The sequence below is a fragment of the Mugil cephalus genome, chromosome 8 (genome assembly GCF_022458985.1).
Source record: "Mugil cephalus isolate CIBA_MC_2020 chromosome 8, CIBA_Mcephalus_1.1, whole genome shotgun sequence".
Lineage (NCBI taxonomy): Eukaryota > Metazoa > Chordata > Actinopteri > Mugiliformes > Mugilidae > Mugil > Mugil cephalus.
Window position 1 is genome coordinate 16,535,254 of NC_061777.1, and position 19,422 is coordinate 16,554,675.

The following is a 19,422-nucleotide window of genomic DNA, read 5'->3' on the forward strand; positions in this document are numbered from 1 at the left end:
TTGTTACTTTCTGACAGCACCTGGTAATGTGTGAGGACCTCGGACTCAGGATAAATAAAGAACAGCTGTTGCAGACAGTGGACTCGTTGGAGGATGGACAGAGAGGAAATTGGTCTGGCTGCAGGATGCTCTTGGCTGCAAGAAGACAGCCGGTGCATCAGGTAGCGTCGGAGCTGTAATCGTACGGCATCCCACGCCTCCTGAATCTAAAGGAAACAATAAAGTGGTGCAAAGAGAGATCAGTGATGACAAACAGAAACACACAGGAGGTAACGCAGCATTTGCTTTTGGTAAGTACAGCCTAATCCGCTACTGTAAGGTTATCTTCATTTCAACAGCTGAATTTTGAAGTCAATTAATCAGCCCAACAACAAATTAATTACTATGAGAAAACCCTGAAGTGAGTAAAAGAGGGCGCACTACCTCCAATGAGGTGTCATCTCTGACTGTATGCAGCAGGTGGATGGATGAGGCAGTCAGGTGAGGCTGCAGAGAGGACGATGAGGAGGAAGACGAGGGTGCACAGGGAAAGCAGACGCCGCACTGGGCAGTCAAATTCTGCAGTAGTTGAAGTGTCACTGCTTCTTTCGCCTCTTCTTCAGACGCTAGGTACTGTTGCTAAATGGAACAAAAGGAATCGAGGCGGTAAATTCACTGCAGGAAGAATAAAGCTACCTACAGATACGAGACAGAGGATCGAGTTTTAGGTTGAGAGCTGCACCTTGACACATAGTTGTATATTAATAATTGAATGCCATTATAGTTAAGTGGGAAATTGAGTATATAGTGCAGATTGATTAATGATGGTCACAACCGCAATCAGTTGTCGGTCTTATAGATTTTGCATTTTAGGGTAAATACAATTTGCTACAGATTAACGGCTACCATATATCTATGATATTATGGTGGTGGCAATCCTCATCAGTCATCCTAATGCTTTACCAGAGCTCTGAAGAAGTCCATAAGATCTTGATGTCCTGGGGTAGCGGGTTTGACACTGTTTTGCAGCCTGAGGTTGAACCAGTGCAGGCACTCCGTAGGAGTCGGTGATCGCTCCCCTTCTCTGGAATCTTCCATTTTGGCCTGGATGTCCTTTAGCTGCTGTTTAATGCTGAAAGAAAGAAGATGAGATCAATATCATCGTCATCATTATTATCAGTGAAGTCCGACAACTAAGGAGTAACAAACTGTAAGAGTATCGGACTCAACAAAATAAACCTTGGAGGCGTAGCGTGGAAAACAGCTCGGCAAATGGCAAATCTTTGAAACAACACAAAGGATTTTACAGCATTTGTTTATAGAAATGGGCAGCTTTTACTTTACGACAGTAGCCCGGACTAGAGCGGGTCCATCTGATAGTTACCACGTCCCCATTTATCTCCTCCCTTAAAAACTTCTGACTGGACAAAATGCGTGACTGTAAAGAAAGACAGTCCTCATTTTAAACTTCGAACGTACCCAAATAATGACAAAGTGGCGCTGCAACACAAACGCGCAGAAACAATACGCACTGCAGTCACATGCGCAAACACACACACACACATACACACACACGCGCATCCACACACCACGTCACTTTCGGCTCTCCCTCCCTCTCATTCAGTGTCTGTACTGAGAGAAGACAGATACAGAAGCATCAGCAACAGCAACAGTAATGAACACAGACATCGATATATCAGCGCGTGAGTGTGTGCTAAGCATCTGGCGCGAAGTGGCATTACAGGCGTCGGCAGGCATCTGAGACACACACTTCTTGCCGTCTCATGTCTTACTCGCTCCCCTGACACACACACACCGAGACACACACACACACACACACAAACACAAACACAGCTCTTTTGATTTTAACAGACGGCATCAGCAATTCAGTTTCCTCTTTAATATGACAGATTAGAAATGACATCTTTGGGCTCGACATGTTTAGTCATTTCCATGCAAATCAATGCATATATATTTGGATATGTAAGACAGTGTGAGTGCGCGTGTGCGTGTGTAGACCCACATACCTGCATAATTAAGCATGTTGTGGTGTTGTGAACGCCGCTGCTGCTGCTGCTGACACGTGAGCAAGCCACAGCGCATACACGGGTACGGTTGAAATGATTAATTAGACAATTGGTTGATGAGCAAAAATCAATTAACGAAGAATGGTGTGTGTGTGGTTATTTTATATCAAACATTGGAGATTATTTCTTTTTTTTTTTCATGTCAGAATTTATGTAACAGTTGAAATAGCTTTTGTCTCTGTGGACCAGCAAGGAGCCATTACGATGACATTTTATAGACTGTGTTTTGAGATATTCGGACAAATAATCGATCGAAAATAAAATATTCATCAGTTGCACATGTACATCTCTGTCTACCAGACATGTGTGTGTGTCTATGTGAGTTAGCATATATGATGCAAAGCCAAAGTGCCATTCTCCCATCAGACATCTACCGCAGGTCTATAAAGTGCCTCCTGCTTGCTCCTGGGCCATGAACGCATCCAGATGTCTTCCAATGGCAACACATTAAATAACCGTTCAATCTGACACACTTTTCTTTTGGGTGGGGGGTTGGGGGGGGGGGGGGGGGGGCAAGGGGATAAAATGTTATAGACTGTTACGAACCGCCATCCTCTAGATTGAACGCTGCCTAATGACGTTCTCCCTCTCTCTCTCTCTGTTTAACTACCTTCCTCTCTCACTCTTTTCTTCTTCTTTAGACCAGATGATGCATTTCTCCAATGTGCTGACTGACAGAAACCCTGATTATAAAGTGGTTGTTTTTCAAAGTGATTTGGAAGCAGGAACTGTTTGTTGCACAAATGGAGTATGCATAACAGTCTGATAAAATAGGCCTTTGTCATATATACATATTTTTTCTCCCCCCTTACCCCGTCTGTGTTTGTAATTCTGGAACACTGTGCACATTCCTGCTTTTTAGAGTATGCTTATTAGAAAGGAAAACTTGTGACAGATTGTATGAGTGCAGCAACTCTGCTTGCCCAGAGCTCACTAAAGCTGTAAAACACAGCTTCAGCAAGGTCTGAGCAAAACCAGCGTGGCTCAGGATCGCTGACGGCCCTGTGTGTAAAATGAATAAACCCCACTTTAAACGACGGTTTTTGTGACCTCTGGCTTTGCTCTCTCCAAGGAAAATATAGCAGTGACTTTCAGAGCAAATGTGCTCCTTTTCCTTATTTAAAAATGCTCGTGTTTGAATACACAGAACGGGAGGAAAAATACACATATTCACATTACGCTTCTTGGGCTGACTCCTGTCATGTCTTCCGATGAACCCTGCCTGAATTAAATGGCCTCACGGAGCACTGCATGTGCGTTTATAGCGCGTCATAAACACGGGTGTTCGTTCAGGGCTCCACCCCGGGACGTTACATAGACAGCAGGTTTCAAATGGGCTTCCATCTGTAGCTCACTTTTCACCAACTCTCCGAAGTTCATTAAAACACAGAAAAACGAGAGTGCACTGTAAACTTTTCTCTCGCCGCTCAGCTTTAGAGCGCAACTGACACCAAATTAAGATCCCTATCCCGCTAGATAGCCGGGGGCTCTCGCCGGGACTTAGCCTTGTAGTTCACACGTACGTGGACACAACTGAAAGAGACTGGACTGGTGATTTGAAACCAATGGGAAGCAGCAGAGCCAGACAGGAAAGAGAATGGCTTTGAAGTCGTCATCTAACTCTCTCCTTCACTCGAGAAAACAATGTGCTCTAATGGCTGCAGCAGCAACACTTCCTCGCCTCCCGAGATACATTCTCGAGCCTCGGCCGCAGCTTTCCTCTCTCCATCTCTCCTCTCCCCTCGCCTCAAAACTCTCACTTTCCTTATTTTCTTTTCTTTACTCTCGCCTTTCAATTACCCCTCCTTAAGGCCTTGTGCTGTAAGTTATAAAGTCAATGTGGATGGCCTGTGTCAAGAAGTCCATCCAGCGCTTCGACAATGTGGTGACCTTTTGCCCGCCGGTGTGAATGCTACCTGCAGCCTAATCAACTCGGCGGGATTAGCTCCAAACCTGATGACTTCCACCGCCGGCAGCTCAGACGCCGCGGAAAGAGACAGAAAAGGGTATGAGGGGAGAGGAAGGTAAAAACGGGTGGAAAACAGAGCAGTCACGGGAAATAAAAGCATTCAACTATCTGAGTAAAGACGACAATGGACGAAAGCCTTAATGGCAAAAACGCCGGAGCAGAAGTGAACAAAAGACCCCGAGAATGAGAAAAGAGGCAGAGGAAACTAGGAGGAAAGAATTCTTTAGGCCTCTTGACAAACATGTCAATCATCTTACCCCGCACACGGACACACACACACTTGCACTTTAACTGCTGAAGTGAAATTTAATTGTTTTTCAGACCAGTTCAGCCAGACAGTCGACACTGCAACCGCAGCCCACCCCCCCAACCTTCACCACCGAGAGAGAAAGGGAGCAACTGGAGGTCTTTTATTAGATATGATGGCACATTTCACAGCTCCCTGACTTACAGAAACCCAATCCTGCGATTAGTCAGCGCTTTGACGTTATCTTAAGTTCCTTGTCAGAATTAATTTAGTGTGGGTGGGCTGCTGTGGGGCTGTCTGTCTGTCGTGCTCCGCTCCCCTCAGCTCGCCTACAGGAGGTGGGGGTTGGAGACAACCGGGGCAGGAAGATCCTTTTCAAATAAGCCCCAGCTCCAGTCGGTGCCAAACCAGCCGCCTGAGAACTAAATATCTCCCCCATCAAAGGGTCCCATTCTGCGAGGGGAAAAAGACTGAATGGGGCTTGAATGAGCAGGCTGAAAACAAATCCCGTCTTGGCCCAGCCTGTCGCCCACTTAGTGCCCTCAGCCCTCGCCCCCCCCCCACCCCTGGCCCCACAGCCACCCAGTCCAGCACATGATACCGGAGAACTGATACAGCTGATATCCTAACTTAACACACGTGTCACGCACAGCTAAACACAAAATCAAGTACACGCTGCAAGGACCGCGGATTAGTATTTTTGCGCGCTGAAAGGGAACCTCGCACGACATTTCGGCGCGGCGAGCTTTCCGTTCCCTCGGCTCGCGCACGTGTTCAAAATCTCATTTCGAGGAAGCAGTCACGCGGGCGAGCGGGCACGCACACACACACGCGGAATCAAATGCAGTATTGATACTGTACACTGATCAAGATTGGCAGGCGACTACAGAGAGCCATTTGCCTTGCCTGTGCGAAACCAGAGGCCTGTCTGTAGTCTGCAGGCCTCCGCTGACACTTCATTAGAGGTCTTTTCCTGGTAGCCCACCCGATCCAGCGCCGCACCCCCCCACTGTCCCATCTGATGAAAACTAATGGATTACAGCATTTCAATTTGGGGGAGCCAGCTCCGTTGTCAGCCTATCTTAATCTCCTTCAATTAGGGAGCAGCTCTTAGGCAAATCTCTGACATCTGAGCAGGGGGAGCAGGCCAGTCACTTTGACCCATGAACAGGTTGAAGTCCTTCACGGGTGTGGGCAGAGCCGTCCCCACCATCTCTTCGGTTTCCCTTTCCTCTCCTCCACTTCCGTAATTTGTCCCGGACACTGATAAGTCAATTAGGTAGCCAGGTGAGTGAGCTGTGGATGCATGTCTGGCTGAGTGTAGGTCTGGAGCCCACCCTGGTTGAGGCAAAAGTGAGGCCTTGTGAGATTCTATTTGCCTGGATGTGTCCCAACAGAAAACGTGTTGTCCTGAAGTAGTCTGAGAGGAAGTGAGCCGCAGTCTGACAGAGATACTGACCAGTGGTCCCCCACGGCGAGAGGAGGATTGCCTTATTTTTAGCCCCATTCTCCATTATCTGGACGCTTTGTTCTCATAATGGTTATCCCTCTCCCATCTGCAGGAACACAAAATAACCCTTTAATGCTTAGAAAGCAGAAAAATGGCCCGGCCTTCAGTAATAAGCCTTGAATTACCTACCCAAGGGTTTTCGTTTCAAGATGTGGAATCTTCAATTATTATGTTCCCATTTAGAAGGAGGAAGGGGAGAAAAAGAGAAAAGGGGGAGGGAGACAGTGAGAGAGAGTGAAGAAGGGATGAGTCCCAGACACTAATGGTGCCAGAGTGAGGCTTTGTTCGCTAGCTACATTTAGCCTGTCCTTCATCATCTGCCCTCAGACTCACAACGCCACAAACGATAAAAGACCTGAAATATAGATTTCTCTTTTTCCTTTCTACCCCCATGTCTCGCTCTTTATCAGTCTACTGTATTTGTGCTCCTCAGCCATCCGCATCTGCCAGCAATGACGGATATCTCTTTCAGTCTCAAGTGCGCAGGAAAAAAAAAAAAATAATTCATTTAAGCACACCTTTCTTCCAGCACCCATTGTGACAAGCTTGTTCAACTAATTAATAAAATTGAATCACCAAGGAAAATTCTTATTTCATTTTAAAGTTGTCAAATACTACCCCAAGTGTCGGAGGGGGGCCAAATCAGCTGAATCATGGAGACGGAGAGAAGCAAAATTTTAGCCACGAATAATTTCATCGCAGCGGACGCTTCTGAAAACCCCTGAACAAACCATACTTACATGCACATGACAAAAGTACAAAAAGTTCATTACAGTGGCTAGTCTTAAATGGATGACTATTTCTCATATTTCTATATTGTTTATATCTGACAGCACAGTCATAGGACAGTCATTATCAGGTTACATTCTCTTTCTGTTTTGCCATGTGCTTTAATCATACCAAAAGTCACTTGCAATCAGATTTTGGAATTTATTACTGTATTTAAGATTGTGCTTTCAGTGCCCCGCGCTGCTGCTACTGTAATACTTCACCTGTGTTAGACCTTTGTTCTGCATATCAAGTAATTGCCCTGTTTGGCCTCTGTGTATATGACCAGGAAATCTGATATTTCACTTAAAAAAACAGACACGGTTTGCATTGTATGTACATTATACACAATGCTTTACACTTCAAATGTGTTTAATGCGTTATAACACGAAAAGAAACAACAATAATGACTTAATAATACTGGTCTAAACTAGGGTGTGGGGTGAGAAGAAGAAGGACATGGTGTGTGTGAGAGAGAAAGAGAAAGTAAAACAGTCCAAAAAAGGGATGGGTGCAGCGGCAGATCCCACTGTTGACACTGTTAACACGGAGCAGCACACAACTTTGAGCCTTTGAGCAGTAGAGAAAGATGACCTGGACTTAAAATAATGTATGCGAGCGAGAAAAAATTGCATTTACATTTTAGATTTAGAAGGAACATGGACGAGCTTCACTACTCTGACTGACCTGCGGGCATCGACCCTGCTGGGTTTCTTCTCTGTGTGTTTTAGATGCTTTTCAAAGTCCAGGTCACCGGAGCCCCTTGGAATCAGCAGCTCCACAAAGGCATGGTCTTCAGGAAAGTCCTGGGGCCATTCCATAATACTCTGCAAGAGAGAAAGAAGGAGGAAGAGAGTTGGGCTCATTCCATTAAAAGTACTATATTTGATGTGTAGCGGCTCGTCAAACAATGCGACACGGAGGACATCTCTGGTGTCAGGATTCTGAATCAACGATGCAGATTGACATCAATCGACCGCGTGATATTGAACGCTGTATTATCACAGCTGTCTGTCAAGAAACATGCGTTCCGTACGGCCCCCGACACCCACAGTCACGCAGTGAAGAGTAATTTGAAATTTCCTCAAACAGGAGTCTTATTAGGAGGCGCAAATCAATTTCACCTGAAACACCTGAAACAAAAGGAAGCTTCTCATCGACGAAAACAGTCCCCCCCCCCCTCCCCTTTTTCTCAGAAAATCATTTGCTGTGGGTGGGCCCCTGATCAAAATGCATTGCCTCAGCCTCTAACCATTTCCACCTACTGACACTACAGTGAGTTAACACAGGAAGGGGAGAAAAAGATCAAATAAATAAACAATGAGGTGAGATGCTCTTCAGTCGAGATTTTAAATAAACAACTCATCTCTTTTGGTCTCTTCCAGAACTGAGGGCCACCCCTCCTACCCCCGCGGTGCTTAACGCTCATGCTAACAGCCAATCCCACGCCGGTGCTGTGCCGCTGGGTCTCATATCAACATTGTCATCAGCGCGAGTCAAGTGGAAGGTAATGGAGAGTGTCTGTGTCAATTTGGCTTTCTCACACTCTGCCTCTCGCCCCTTCCTCGTCATCTGCTCTGATTTTAATAATCCCTGTCAAACTCCAAACAGCTCCCCGCACTCCGCTCTGCGTCTTCGCCGCTGCATACAGTCTATGCCACTCTCACTGACAGCGCAGACAGGAAGCTCAACATTCATTTAGCCTGCACAAAGGGAGGCCTGTCCAGCTGGACAAATATTATTTTCCTCCGCTGACAGCCTCACCAGTTAAGCTTGTCCTTTATTATTTCTCCCTCTCTTCTTCTCTCTTACGACTTCCCCTCATCATCACACTCCCCCTGCGTCGCTGTGTGAGAAGGAGTCCATATACAGTTGTGGCTAAAAGGGAAAGAGGATTTTCCAATCCTTGGATTAGGAACTCAACAATGTCATTGTGCTGTACGAACTGAGCAAGACGGTCTGTGTGGTTTCGAAGAGAGTGTTGTTTCTACTTAGGTGTAAAAAGGATACACAGACAGATGGGTAGAGGGTCTGAATGTCCACACTGTATGTCTGCTGGGTGTCTACCTCCTGCTCTGCCGACATATCATCTGCTATCTTAAGCATGAGCGTACACATGTAAGTGTGGGTGTGTTAGGATTCACCAGGCAGCACACAGGGCCTCATTAGTACTATACTTTAAATCATCCGGTCTCCATTGTCTTGTCATTAGCTCTTTAGAAAGCAGATGTTGGAGGAGCCCCTGTGTGTTTCACAGTGTTGCAACAGGGACAACTGGGCCAGGCACTGAGACGCCACTGCCTGCCTGAGACATCAACTCCACAGCTATTAGAAGAAGAGGAGAAACACATCCTCTCTCTCACTTACACATACATACACACACACACACATCACTGTCCTATCTCTCTTGCTGCTGCCTGTCTACCACAGCTAGGCTAACACGCAGGCCCATTTACAGTAATGAGTTTGTCCTGAAATATTTAGCAGCATGTCCCCCAGGCTGCCGCTTTAAACCCACTTAGAGCATGTCAAGTTAAAGTCAACATTATTTTAAAGGGCGTACCTAACAGTCTGCCATAAAAGAAACATAATAAATTAAACAGGTACATATTCTAAGATTACAACACTGCTGAGAACTTTCACACGAACTCCCAGGGGAGGGTGCGGCTTCACTGATACTGTACAACCACGATCGTCTTCTTTAGGCGTGTCTCATTAGATATGATATGTGTGTGTGATGTGATACATTTCTACCTAATGTGAAGGGCACAGATCTCTGTAAAAATGTATTGGTCACCTTTTGCCTTTGCTATAAGGAAAATATATGGACATAATATCTTCTTAAAATATGGTGTGTAGAACTGAACCACAGGGCAGTGCCTTTGCATCTCTACAACAAATCTGATTAGCCTACACTGAGGAAATGAATAATACATGACTTTATTCCAATATCACTTGTTGTTGATGTTTTGCAGAGAAATCACCATCGTTCAACAGTATTAGAAAATCCCGATCGATGAAAAACGAGACCACATAGTCGCACCGTGGCAAATCATACTGTTTGCTTTCTGAATCTCAACTGTCATGCTTTCAGTAGCCTCAAGTGTTAAACATACACTTCAGTGCAGGAGAAATCTCACACATACGTAATGATAAAATGGTTGAATCTGAGTATTTGTTAATAATAAGTGTGAAAAATAATAACAACAAATAAAACTGTGTCAATATATCAGGAGGCACGGTGGCAAACTGAGATGGCAAGACAACAATTTCCATCACATAACAAATAAATCTAAATATGTTAAGAAATTATTTAAGGGATCATTGTTTAGTATGTCAAATCTCTCCTAGGTTTTGTCCAAGTAACTAAAGATGAGAAACTAAATACATTCAGTTTATAGTTACAGTAGAATACCATCACTGAAAAAGTAAATGATTTTTTTTAATTATAATTTAACTTTTTACTTTCAGTCAATAAATGATTAATTTCCGTATTAGAGTTTACCATTCAACTAATGGGTTGGTCAAAAAAATCTTCCAGAAAAAATATCAATCATGTTTTTTATGTTTTATTTATTTTTTTCTTATATATAATCACAAATCTGAGTCAACTGGCATAAAAGACACATATTGGAGAGATGCCTTCTGGAAAGAATTATTATTTATTTATTTTCAGACTTATTGTTCATTATGAATTAAAACTGATCATTTCAGTTCTGGGACTTAGCAAGCTTGTTAACTGCTGATGCAATAATATTTGACACTCTTTGTCTGAATATAGCAGTATGTGTAAACAGCACATCCATGAGAGACAACGTTAACTGCGTTTTTTTTTCTACAGCAAGTCATGAATACATGTCATGACTTTCAAAGCAGCTTCAAAGTGCAGCAGATAAAATAAGTTGCGCCGGATTTTGACAACAAGTTATAGTTGCATCTTTCACGAAACATTATAGACCGTGGCATAAACATGACACGTGTTTTTTATGACTGAATACACACTACGAATACAAGCACTGATTAGGGTTCACGTATAATTTGAATCTTACCTCCTAGCTCCTTTAATCCACCCACTCCATTCTTAGCAGGGTAAATGCGACCACCACCATCATTAACTGTCACTTCTTCTTGATATGTGCTTAACAACAAGCGTGAAACAAAACGGCAAATCAATGCAATTCAACGGCCAATATGCCACCACGTAATATAAGTACTTAACTGTGGCAGCTACGTTAGCAAGACACCAAACCAGGCAATTTTTGTAAATAGCTGTGTTGTTTCATAAGCAGCCTTCCTGCTTCCTGCTGTTTCATTAATTGTGGTAATTTGACAACGAAATGTTCCCGTTACTCAATCAGTGTTGATGATATCTAGATATTTTGGATGTTTCCGGGGACAGAAAGCGTCCGTGACAACAACCCGGAAGTAGCTCCATGAAAACTTCCGCTCAATGGAAGATTCCAACGGCTGACAAAACAGGGATGGGAACGATCTAATCGATTGTGTCGAAATAGTGTTTAAACTTTACTAATAAATATCAAACTTTTACATATCAAACAACTCTTATATATTGTCAATATATTCTGTATAAATCCTCATTAAAATGATTCCAATGAATACAATAAATATTGCTATGCGAAGAACTCCCCTCTCCTAAATATCCTGAAGTTGTCCTCACATGGCAGCTGGGCGCTGGAAGAACTTAACCAACGATCAAATACACATCTACTGTTTATCAGTAGCTAAAGAGCAAAGTCGTCGTGTATGTCTGCTTGCGATGTTGAAGAGATATTTAGAAACAGTCGTCACATACTGGCTCAAAGGCTGCTTTCGTTAGTGGATGTCAGTGCCAGTGACAGAGTTTTGGCGCGCCTGGACTTGACTGGGAGTGTTCATCGGTGGTGTAAAAAAGGTACTGATCAGTCAGCTGTGTTTGAAGACAGTTTGCAAGACAAGCTAAGTGCTGACGAATTGGTAAAAAAATAAATACATAAAACAGAGGAGAGTGTGTTACTTATGTAATCATCAGCGAGAGTGTAACCATGCGAGGTTATTCAGTGTAATCTAAATAACAGAAAACTATATAAGTATTATTTCAATGTTACAGGACGCCAAATAAGCTGCCTTAGTCAGATAAAAACAAAAAGACAAATACAGTGTCATGATTTGTGGTGTTTAAATTTTCCCTGTCTGGTTTTGTGATTATGTGAACTTGAAAGAAGTCATGTTGTCAAACAAGAATGACAGGATTACTGTATACAGAAAGTATTTCTGTTTCTTCCTCTGTGTCCTTTTCAAGATGGAGAGGTGCACGCACGTTTTCCAGATCTCTGGGATCAAAACCCCGGATAAGAAGAGAGTTTTAGTCCAGGGAATCAGAAAGCTCGGGGGGAAATACATCGGAGGCTCAGTAAGTAGAGATCGTACAAGACATGAACTGTGAATTGATATGTGATCTCAATTCTGTTCAGTAAGGTCAAACATTTGATGGGGCATTACCACTTGACAAACCCTCAAAATATACACTCTGTGTTGTAATACAACATTAACACGCATTTATTACACACTTTGCCATCAAGTTAAATAGAGTAATAATAAAAAATAAATAAATAAATCCAGTGCCAGCCCAGCGATTTGGTAATTGTATAATGTCTTGTTGCAATTTTGATTTTAAAATTGATTTGTCAGCCTTAGGCACAAAGGTGAATCTAATTTTGAATGGGTGATATGAATTGGCCTTTGTTGTTCTTACTGTCTTAAATCGTGGCATAATCCCCACGACAAATATAAATTAACTGGCCAATATAGATTTAAATTTTATTTTAAATGCAGTGTTTGCATCATTGTCCAGCTCTACCCACAAAAAAAAGAAAACATTTACATTATTACATATGAGAACACACGTGCACACAACACATGCATAATGATGCAATGGATGTTTTGCAGGTATATCAGCATGCCAGCACCCATCTCATAATCCCCCAGGTTTTGTCCAGCGAGAAGTTTTTGGCAGCGTGTGCTGCAGGTCAGTCAACATGGTGAATGTATAGAATTAGTTACATTTACACATTAATTTGGTAAATCTACACATTTCTTCCTTTTCAAACACATTACTGAACTGAACACCAGTGGGATTTTGTTCTTTGTGCCTCTCATCTATCAGGAAAGTGGGTGGTTACTCCGGATTACGTTTTGGACAGTGTAAAAAGTGGTTATTGGCTTGAAGAGGGACCCTATGAGGTGGCCCTTTCCTCGGGCTCCAAGGCTACCTTCTACCCCGTCAGACAGTGGAGGGAGAAGGTGGCCAGTGGGAAACTAGCAGGGGCCTTCCAGGGCTGGAGAGTACTCCTCATGGTCCAGGAGCCCACCCGCAGAGCCATGTTCAAACGGTGAGATGCCAGTCAAAATGAATGCATTCCCAGTCCCAACAAAACATTCAAACATGAATCAAAAGTATCATGATAAATGTATTGTTTTGAAATCTTTCCCAGGCTGCTGAAAGCAGGCAGGGCTGAAGTATACTGCTGTCCTCTCCCCTCTTATGCGTCCATCACTCATGTTATGGCTAAACCAATAACGGAGACCTCAAAATCCCAGAATGCTCCTTGCTATCCTGTGAGCCACATAGTCCAGCACCTCTTTGGGGTAAGTCGGACTGATTCATGTAAAACACATGATTGTTACTAGTTAGATGTGTCAGCAGTTGCCTGAGTCCAAAATTATGTTTAGTTAATTTTGCCTCTTTGAGAATTCAACCCAAGTTTTAGGCTCAAATAAGAACTGGGAGTTGGGCCATATTATGTCTCTTGTTGTTTGCACCAATTTCCATCTTTCTCTGAGCAGGGCAGTGACTAAATGACAATAGCAAAATTAAACTTTCTGTAGTGATTACTGTCCAATCAATTTGGGTTGACAAGCAGGGATTCTTAAATCATGTTTGAGAACTACACTAAATGCTGCCTGTGCGGTTGTTCAGCCTGCCTGTTTAATAGCGTGCGTTATCTCGAACTGATAGTTCATTTATTGGCTGCAAGCGGAGGCGCCCTACATCTGACACCATCAGACTGCTTTTTTTAAATAGTGCTTATCAAAGGTCTCAAACTGATTCATTATGTTTAATGTAAGAAGAGTAGCCTGTAGGCTGTCATGTTTCACTACTCAGAACTACAGATGCCCGAAAGTAAAGTGAAGGCAACACAAAATTCACACAATACACAAAGCTACAGTTGATAGTACCATAGGTTATTGCTTAAATAAAGACCAATGAATGAAGATCAATGAAGAATAGTAATGCTGTTTCTGCTGTTACAAAGACCTACACAAATATATCAAAAACTGCTGATTGTTGGAGTGACGGTGGCCATATCTCCTAACCTTACTAGGAAAAATATTGTATTGAAAACATCTGAAATAATCTTCTTGTGTGTCTGTTTTTCAGAGCAATCGCGTGGATATGAATTTCAACATAACAGATGATAATTCAGCAGACACGAAGGCTTCTTTTTCTTATTTCGACTTCTCCAGTTTGGAGACAGATCTCAAGAACTATGCAGTTAAACAGGAGGTATGCACCTGTGTCTGTTTTATGTGTGTAAAACCATAATGGAACTAGCTCTAGGTTGGTCTACATTCTGTTGACTTTAAAGATCTTTTCTCTCTTTCTTGTATGCTCTTGACATTGTTAATGGGATCTTGTCCTGTAGGGCCGGCCAAGACTACGCTTCCTTGAATTTCTGGTTTACCATGACCCACATCGTCCCCAATCACAGGTACACGTGCATACATATCAACCTCCTCCGGTACTATACATCTCAAAGATAACTATGTGTTTCATCAAGGGGATCAGGTCGTTCAATTTCCTTTATGTCATACATTTCAATGGGAAGTGACAACTGGAGCAAGGGCGCATCATACGCAGGTCACAGATTTAACCACTACTGTCAGCTGATCTGAGAGTTTTGATTGGCAGGCCTATTAACAATACTCTCCACTGTCCTGTCCACACCTTACCCAAGTGGATATCCGTCAGATTGCTATTAGTAGTGCGCATGTATTTCCATTCTATGCCTTCTGAGTCCGTATGCTTTTTGCCAATAAGCGACAGTCAGAATTGACCCCCAGAACTTTCGATGCCCATTCAGTTCTTCCTTCCATTACCCTTCTGCCCCCACTTTTTTTTCCCCCTCCCCTGCCATCCATCTCTTTGAGTGCCATATTCCCTCCTCCTCTGCACACGGCCTTTACTTATCATTGTTCTTTTATTCCTCCAGGCAACAGAAACCGACTTCAGCAACGTTGGTACTATGATAGAGTGCGGCCTATTTATGGAAGCCTTGGACTCAATCAGAAGCACAGTGTATCCAGGCCTTCTGCCACCAGCGCCATACCTGATTTCCCTCTTAGAATATGCACAGCAGGTAGGACCAGAATTACCACATGGCAGAGACTGCTGCACAAGCCTCAGGGGTGTACAAGAGTATCAGTTCTTCTAGTACATTTTTTTTTTTTTCTTCTTTGAATTTTGATGTCTATCTTAAGCCCTATTCACTCGGTGTGAGTATTTCCTGGAGACATTTAACAGTTTTTAATAATTGCAGAGTTGGTCCGTGATCTTAATCCGGTGCAAATCGGCCATAAAAAATTACACAGCCATATTTTGCCTACTATATTTTTGCAAACACAGAGAAGGACGTCAAGCGGAACAGAAACTCATTCACAAAAACAAGAACAAAAAACAAAAAAAATGATGATGATGGATGGCATGTGTGGCAGCACATTTTGATTGGATGTAATTTATTGATGCATTAATGTGTTTTTTACACTTCTACCCCTCGTTCAATACAATCTAATCACGACCTGTTTTAGTTTTTAAATGTGTTTTTGTACTATTAACCGGAACCCATAAACTAACTGAAAATGTTAATATAATATTTACCTCTGAGCCTTGACGTCATATCCAGGATCCTGTCGTGGATTTGAGTAAAACACAGAGTTTGCTTATCCTGTGCGAATGCGCCCAAACACTGCAGAGATGTAGGGGATCAATTTCTAAATCATATGGCGTCCCTAAGTATTACTAATCTCACACAAAAAGGCGGTTCCAGAAGAATCTTATTGGATTCAGTGCTGTTGTATTAAACTCATTTAGGGCAGAAAGTAATGATTATTTCAATTATGATATATGGCTGAGTGCATCTGTCCCTGTACACACAAGTCCTTGTTGTTGTTTGTTTGTTTGATACTTGCATGTAAACACAAAAACAAAAATTGTCATAATTAGGGGCCTAAGCCTAAGCCCCGAGCCCCTATTGTTATCCCACGTGATTCTTCTTATTTTTCATCTTCCTTTCTTTTTTCGTCCCTTAACTCATCCTAGAGCTCTAAGAAAGTAAGTCGCGAAAAACTGTGAAAAATTTCCCATTGAAAATGAATGGGACGGACGGAAAAATACACGCAAAAAAGACAGTTTTTCAAAGTTCTACTGCTCAGGCATACTTTCACCTACAGACTTCATTTCAACTTGAAAATGTAGACACAAGCCTTGTGTATTGGTGTATTATTTCCTCATTTTGATAGGTCTTATCGTTATGGATCAGTGACTGTTCATTGACCATGATCTTTTGTGCGGAATGTTGGTACTCTCTTTCCACGCTCGTCGCAGCCACAATTTACACACTAGACACATAATTTTTTCCACAATTGTAGACAAACTTGTTGTGTCTCTCACAATGTGCTCGGCAAAGCAGTGAGACGTACAGAATTTAAACTGCGCCTCTGTTCGCGGTAAAGTACCTGTCTGCTCTCCATTAACTCCAATGTAAAGATGTTCTGAGAGAAAGAGAAGGGACCTTTGTGTTTAACTCGCGAGTGTGTCCAAAATATTTGCTCTACAAGGACAAAAAACATATCAAAGTCTTCAGGAAGGTCTTACGATGCCCACGGTCTGCTTGTTTTTCTGATAGGAGCTACCGTTTTGTCACAGTAAGCCCAAATATGAGACCAGCAAAAAGGCGAGAAATATAGCTCTTTTCTGTGTCCCGGCTCCGCGTGCATCTGTCGTCATTGACGACCACTGTGAGTTGCCACGGCAACCCCTGAGCCACAGCTCTGGGCCACAGCTGAGACCAGTTCATTAATCAGATGTTTCTGTCCCATACATTAATGTTACAACAACACACACCTCCCCACCCACACAGGTAACTTTGTAATCACAGATATACACACAGGCGTGCGTAAGCGCGCCACACACATGCACACACAAACACACAGATACCTTTATGTTATTACAGTTACAAATACACACAGAAAGAGTAGTAGTATACACAAACATGCGTGTGAAAGCACGCATTAATCTCTTACACACAGGCGAACTGTGCTAAATGTAGGCTAATTGTGCTAACTTATAACAACACACACCAACACACATGCACTCCCTCCCCCCCACCCACACACCCACACACCCACCCACACACACACACGACACTACACACGACACTACACACGTAACTTGGTGATTACAGTTACACACAAATGCGCACACAAGCGCGCCTTCCTCACCCACACACACATACACACGCATAAGCGTGCTACACAGAAACACACAGGTAGCTTTATGTTATTACAGTTACAGTTACAGATACACACACACAGAGGACACACACACACAAACACACTTATGCGCCCGCAAGCGGTACCCCCGGCATTAGCCCCCCGAAGCCCCTTCAAAATTTCCCAGAGGGAATTTTCTAGTTTTGACTACAATTGTGCTACACAGTACACAAGCAAGTACCCACAACACAACCAAATCCAATAATGCTGTGCAAGTAGCCCGGACAACAATGCATGTGTTTGCAGTGAACATAAAAAGTGATGGATTAATAGTGAAAAGTGGAGCAAATGTTACGCTAGACGAGTAGCCAACCTCAGTAACTTCCATTCACAAAGCATTGAACAGTGGTTGCCATGCCACCTGCCATATTCATCACTTTTACATGTCCTCTAGAACCATAGCAATTATTGCCTGTGCAATTTCGTTTTGTTATATTTGAGTTGCGTGTAGTGTCGAATTGATTGATACAGTTTCTTAATTTGCTTGTGTTTTGCCTGTTAGTGCTCTTTTTAAATTGGTAACAACATCAAATATCCAAAACCCAGAGAGGGTGCAGATATATAATAATAAAAGGAAAGGAACAAATCCTAACATTTGTAAAGCTGGAACCGACCAATTTGTGTTCAAAAAAATGCTATAAGTGATTAACTGTTGCTAATTAATTTTAGTATTAAGTAACTTTATCAACAATATGCATTAGCTCTACTTAAATTATTTCTGTACATAGAAACCAATCAGACCTCTGTTGTTTATGTGTACGTCATGTCACAGGGAAACGCCACATCTGTCTTCTTGGGACATTTCCAGCAGGTCATGCATAACCTGCTCAGCACCAATCCTCCGTGGCTGGCCTCCAGCTCCCAAAGATATTTCACACAAGTGTTGCAGTGTCCTCGTTGCAAGATGGGTTTGTGGTCTTTTCTGGATACTGCTATCAGGTATAACGGGTTACATATACTCAGATGAGGCAAAACATCATGACCACTGACATGAGTAGTACATGAGAACTGACATTCCCATAGATTGTACTCGGACATGTAGCACCCACCTAGACCAGACCAGACCAGACACTCCCACCCTGTAGCAATGACACACCTTGATGACGGTAGCCATTCCCAGCAGGATGCAACCTGACACAGACACACAACTCAAAAAAACATGAAGAGCAGCACAAGCTGTTGACTTGGCCTCCAGATTCCAAACTGATCAAGTATCTGTGTGATGCCTCCTCCACAGAGGCCCCTCCCCTCAATCCATAGGACCCAAAGACACTAACAACATTCAGTTACCAGTCACCAGAGGACACCCTCAGAAGGCCCATGTCCATTCTCTGATGAGTCAGAACTCTTTTGGAGACACAAAGGAGACCTACACAATATTTTGAAGGTGGTCATAATGTTATGCCTGATCAGTGTATGTTCATATTTTGTGTGGGATGTACCACTTAACCAACAAGCATTCTGCGAGCTGTGGCATGTCTAGTAATGTGCTAAATAACTTTTTACAATGTCTCCCTACAGGTACTGCCTGTCCAGTGAGCTCACTTGTCACCCGCTCCCGGGACCTGCTCAGCCGAAACTGTTAGATTTCCACTGTGACATCCTGTCACTGATCCTCAAACTTTTTCAGGGAGAACTTGACTCTGTCACCGCCAGGTAACAACGTGTAATACGTGTAAAACAAACGTATAATAGTCCATTTAAATTTTTTTTTATTGTACTAGAAAGTCTGCCAGGCCTTTGCTTACCCTTGCCTTTCTCTTCCTCAGAGATTTTTTGCTGCTCCAGAGAACAGGAGTAACGCCACCATCTGTGTCAGGCTCTTTGCTCTATGGGACCTTCTGGACCATTTGGGAGCGCTCCACCCTGCTATCCAGCGCCGTCAAACAACTTTTGCAACTCTTGGTACAGGCTGCCATCGTGGTAAATATTCAACACTTCTCTTTGGATGAAATTATTGTGGTTTCATTGTGATCTGTAATCTTGAGCTGGGTCACAATACAATTTTTTTTTTCAAACCTTCATTAAAGGAGTGCACAGAAAGTGATGAGAAGCAGAAGCTACATTTGGTGGACACCCTGCTGGATCTCCTGTCTGTGCTGGTGGAGTTCTGGTGGCAGCAGCACTTCAAACTGAACCAGGCGCTCGTGAAGAAAGGCCTTAAAGACCTATCGGAGCACTTTGCTGTCATCAGCCAGGGTAAGGACCAAAAACTGAAAAGCTGCAGAACAGGAAACAGGAAATATTGCTCTCG

The 19,422-nt window shown here is 43.1% G+C and overlaps 2 protein-coding genes across 3 annotated transcripts in view; one reads left to right on the forward strand and one right to left on the reverse strand.

Annotated features, from left to right (window-relative positions):
- kiaa0825 (KIAA0825 ortholog) overlaps positions 1 to 10,962 on the reverse strand; it is a 110,694-nt gene extending 99,732 nt beyond the window's left edge. For both annotated transcript variants that reach the window (XM_047592479.1, XM_047592480.1), the window contains exons 1-5: positions 10,610 to 10,962; positions 7,248 to 7,387; positions 943 to 1,111; positions 424 to 618; positions 21 to 206 (exon numbers count right to left, since the gene is read on the reverse strand). In XM_047592479.1, the coding sequence (XP_047448435.1) occupies positions 21 to 206; positions 424 to 618; positions 943 to 1,111; positions 7,248 to 7,381 (684 nt within the window). In that variant the 5' untranslated portion in view covers positions 7,382 to 7,387; positions 10,610 to 10,962. The remainder of the gene's footprint in view (positions 1 to 20; positions 207 to 423; positions 619 to 942; positions 1,112 to 7,247; positions 7,388 to 10,609) is intronic.
- A 266-nt stretch (positions 10,963 to 11,228) lies between these two features.
- The window catches only part of slf1 (SMC5-SMC6 complex localization factor 1), a 30,890-nt gene continuing 22,696 nt past the window's right edge, over positions 11,229 to 19,422 (forward strand). The window contains exons 1-12 of the mRNA XM_047592481.1: positions 11,229 to 11,472; positions 11,860 to 11,970; positions 12,507 to 12,585; positions 12,724 to 12,949; positions 13,052 to 13,205; positions 13,999 to 14,124; positions 14,264 to 14,329; positions 14,831 to 14,977; positions 17,941 to 18,107; positions 18,690 to 18,824; positions 18,938 to 19,091; positions 19,199 to 19,367. Of these exons, the coding sequence (XP_047448437.1) occupies positions 11,860 to 11,970; positions 12,507 to 12,585; positions 12,724 to 12,949; positions 13,052 to 13,205; positions 13,999 to 14,124; positions 14,264 to 14,329; positions 14,831 to 14,977; positions 17,941 to 18,107; positions 18,690 to 18,824; positions 18,938 to 19,091; positions 19,199 to 19,367 (1,534 nt within the window). The 5' untranslated portion in view covers positions 11,229 to 11,472. The remainder of the gene's footprint in view (positions 11,473 to 11,859; positions 11,971 to 12,506; positions 12,586 to 12,723; positions 12,950 to 13,051; positions 13,206 to 13,998; positions 14,125 to 14,263; positions 14,330 to 14,830; positions 14,978 to 17,940; positions 18,108 to 18,689; positions 18,825 to 18,937; positions 19,092 to 19,198; positions 19,368 to 19,422) is intronic.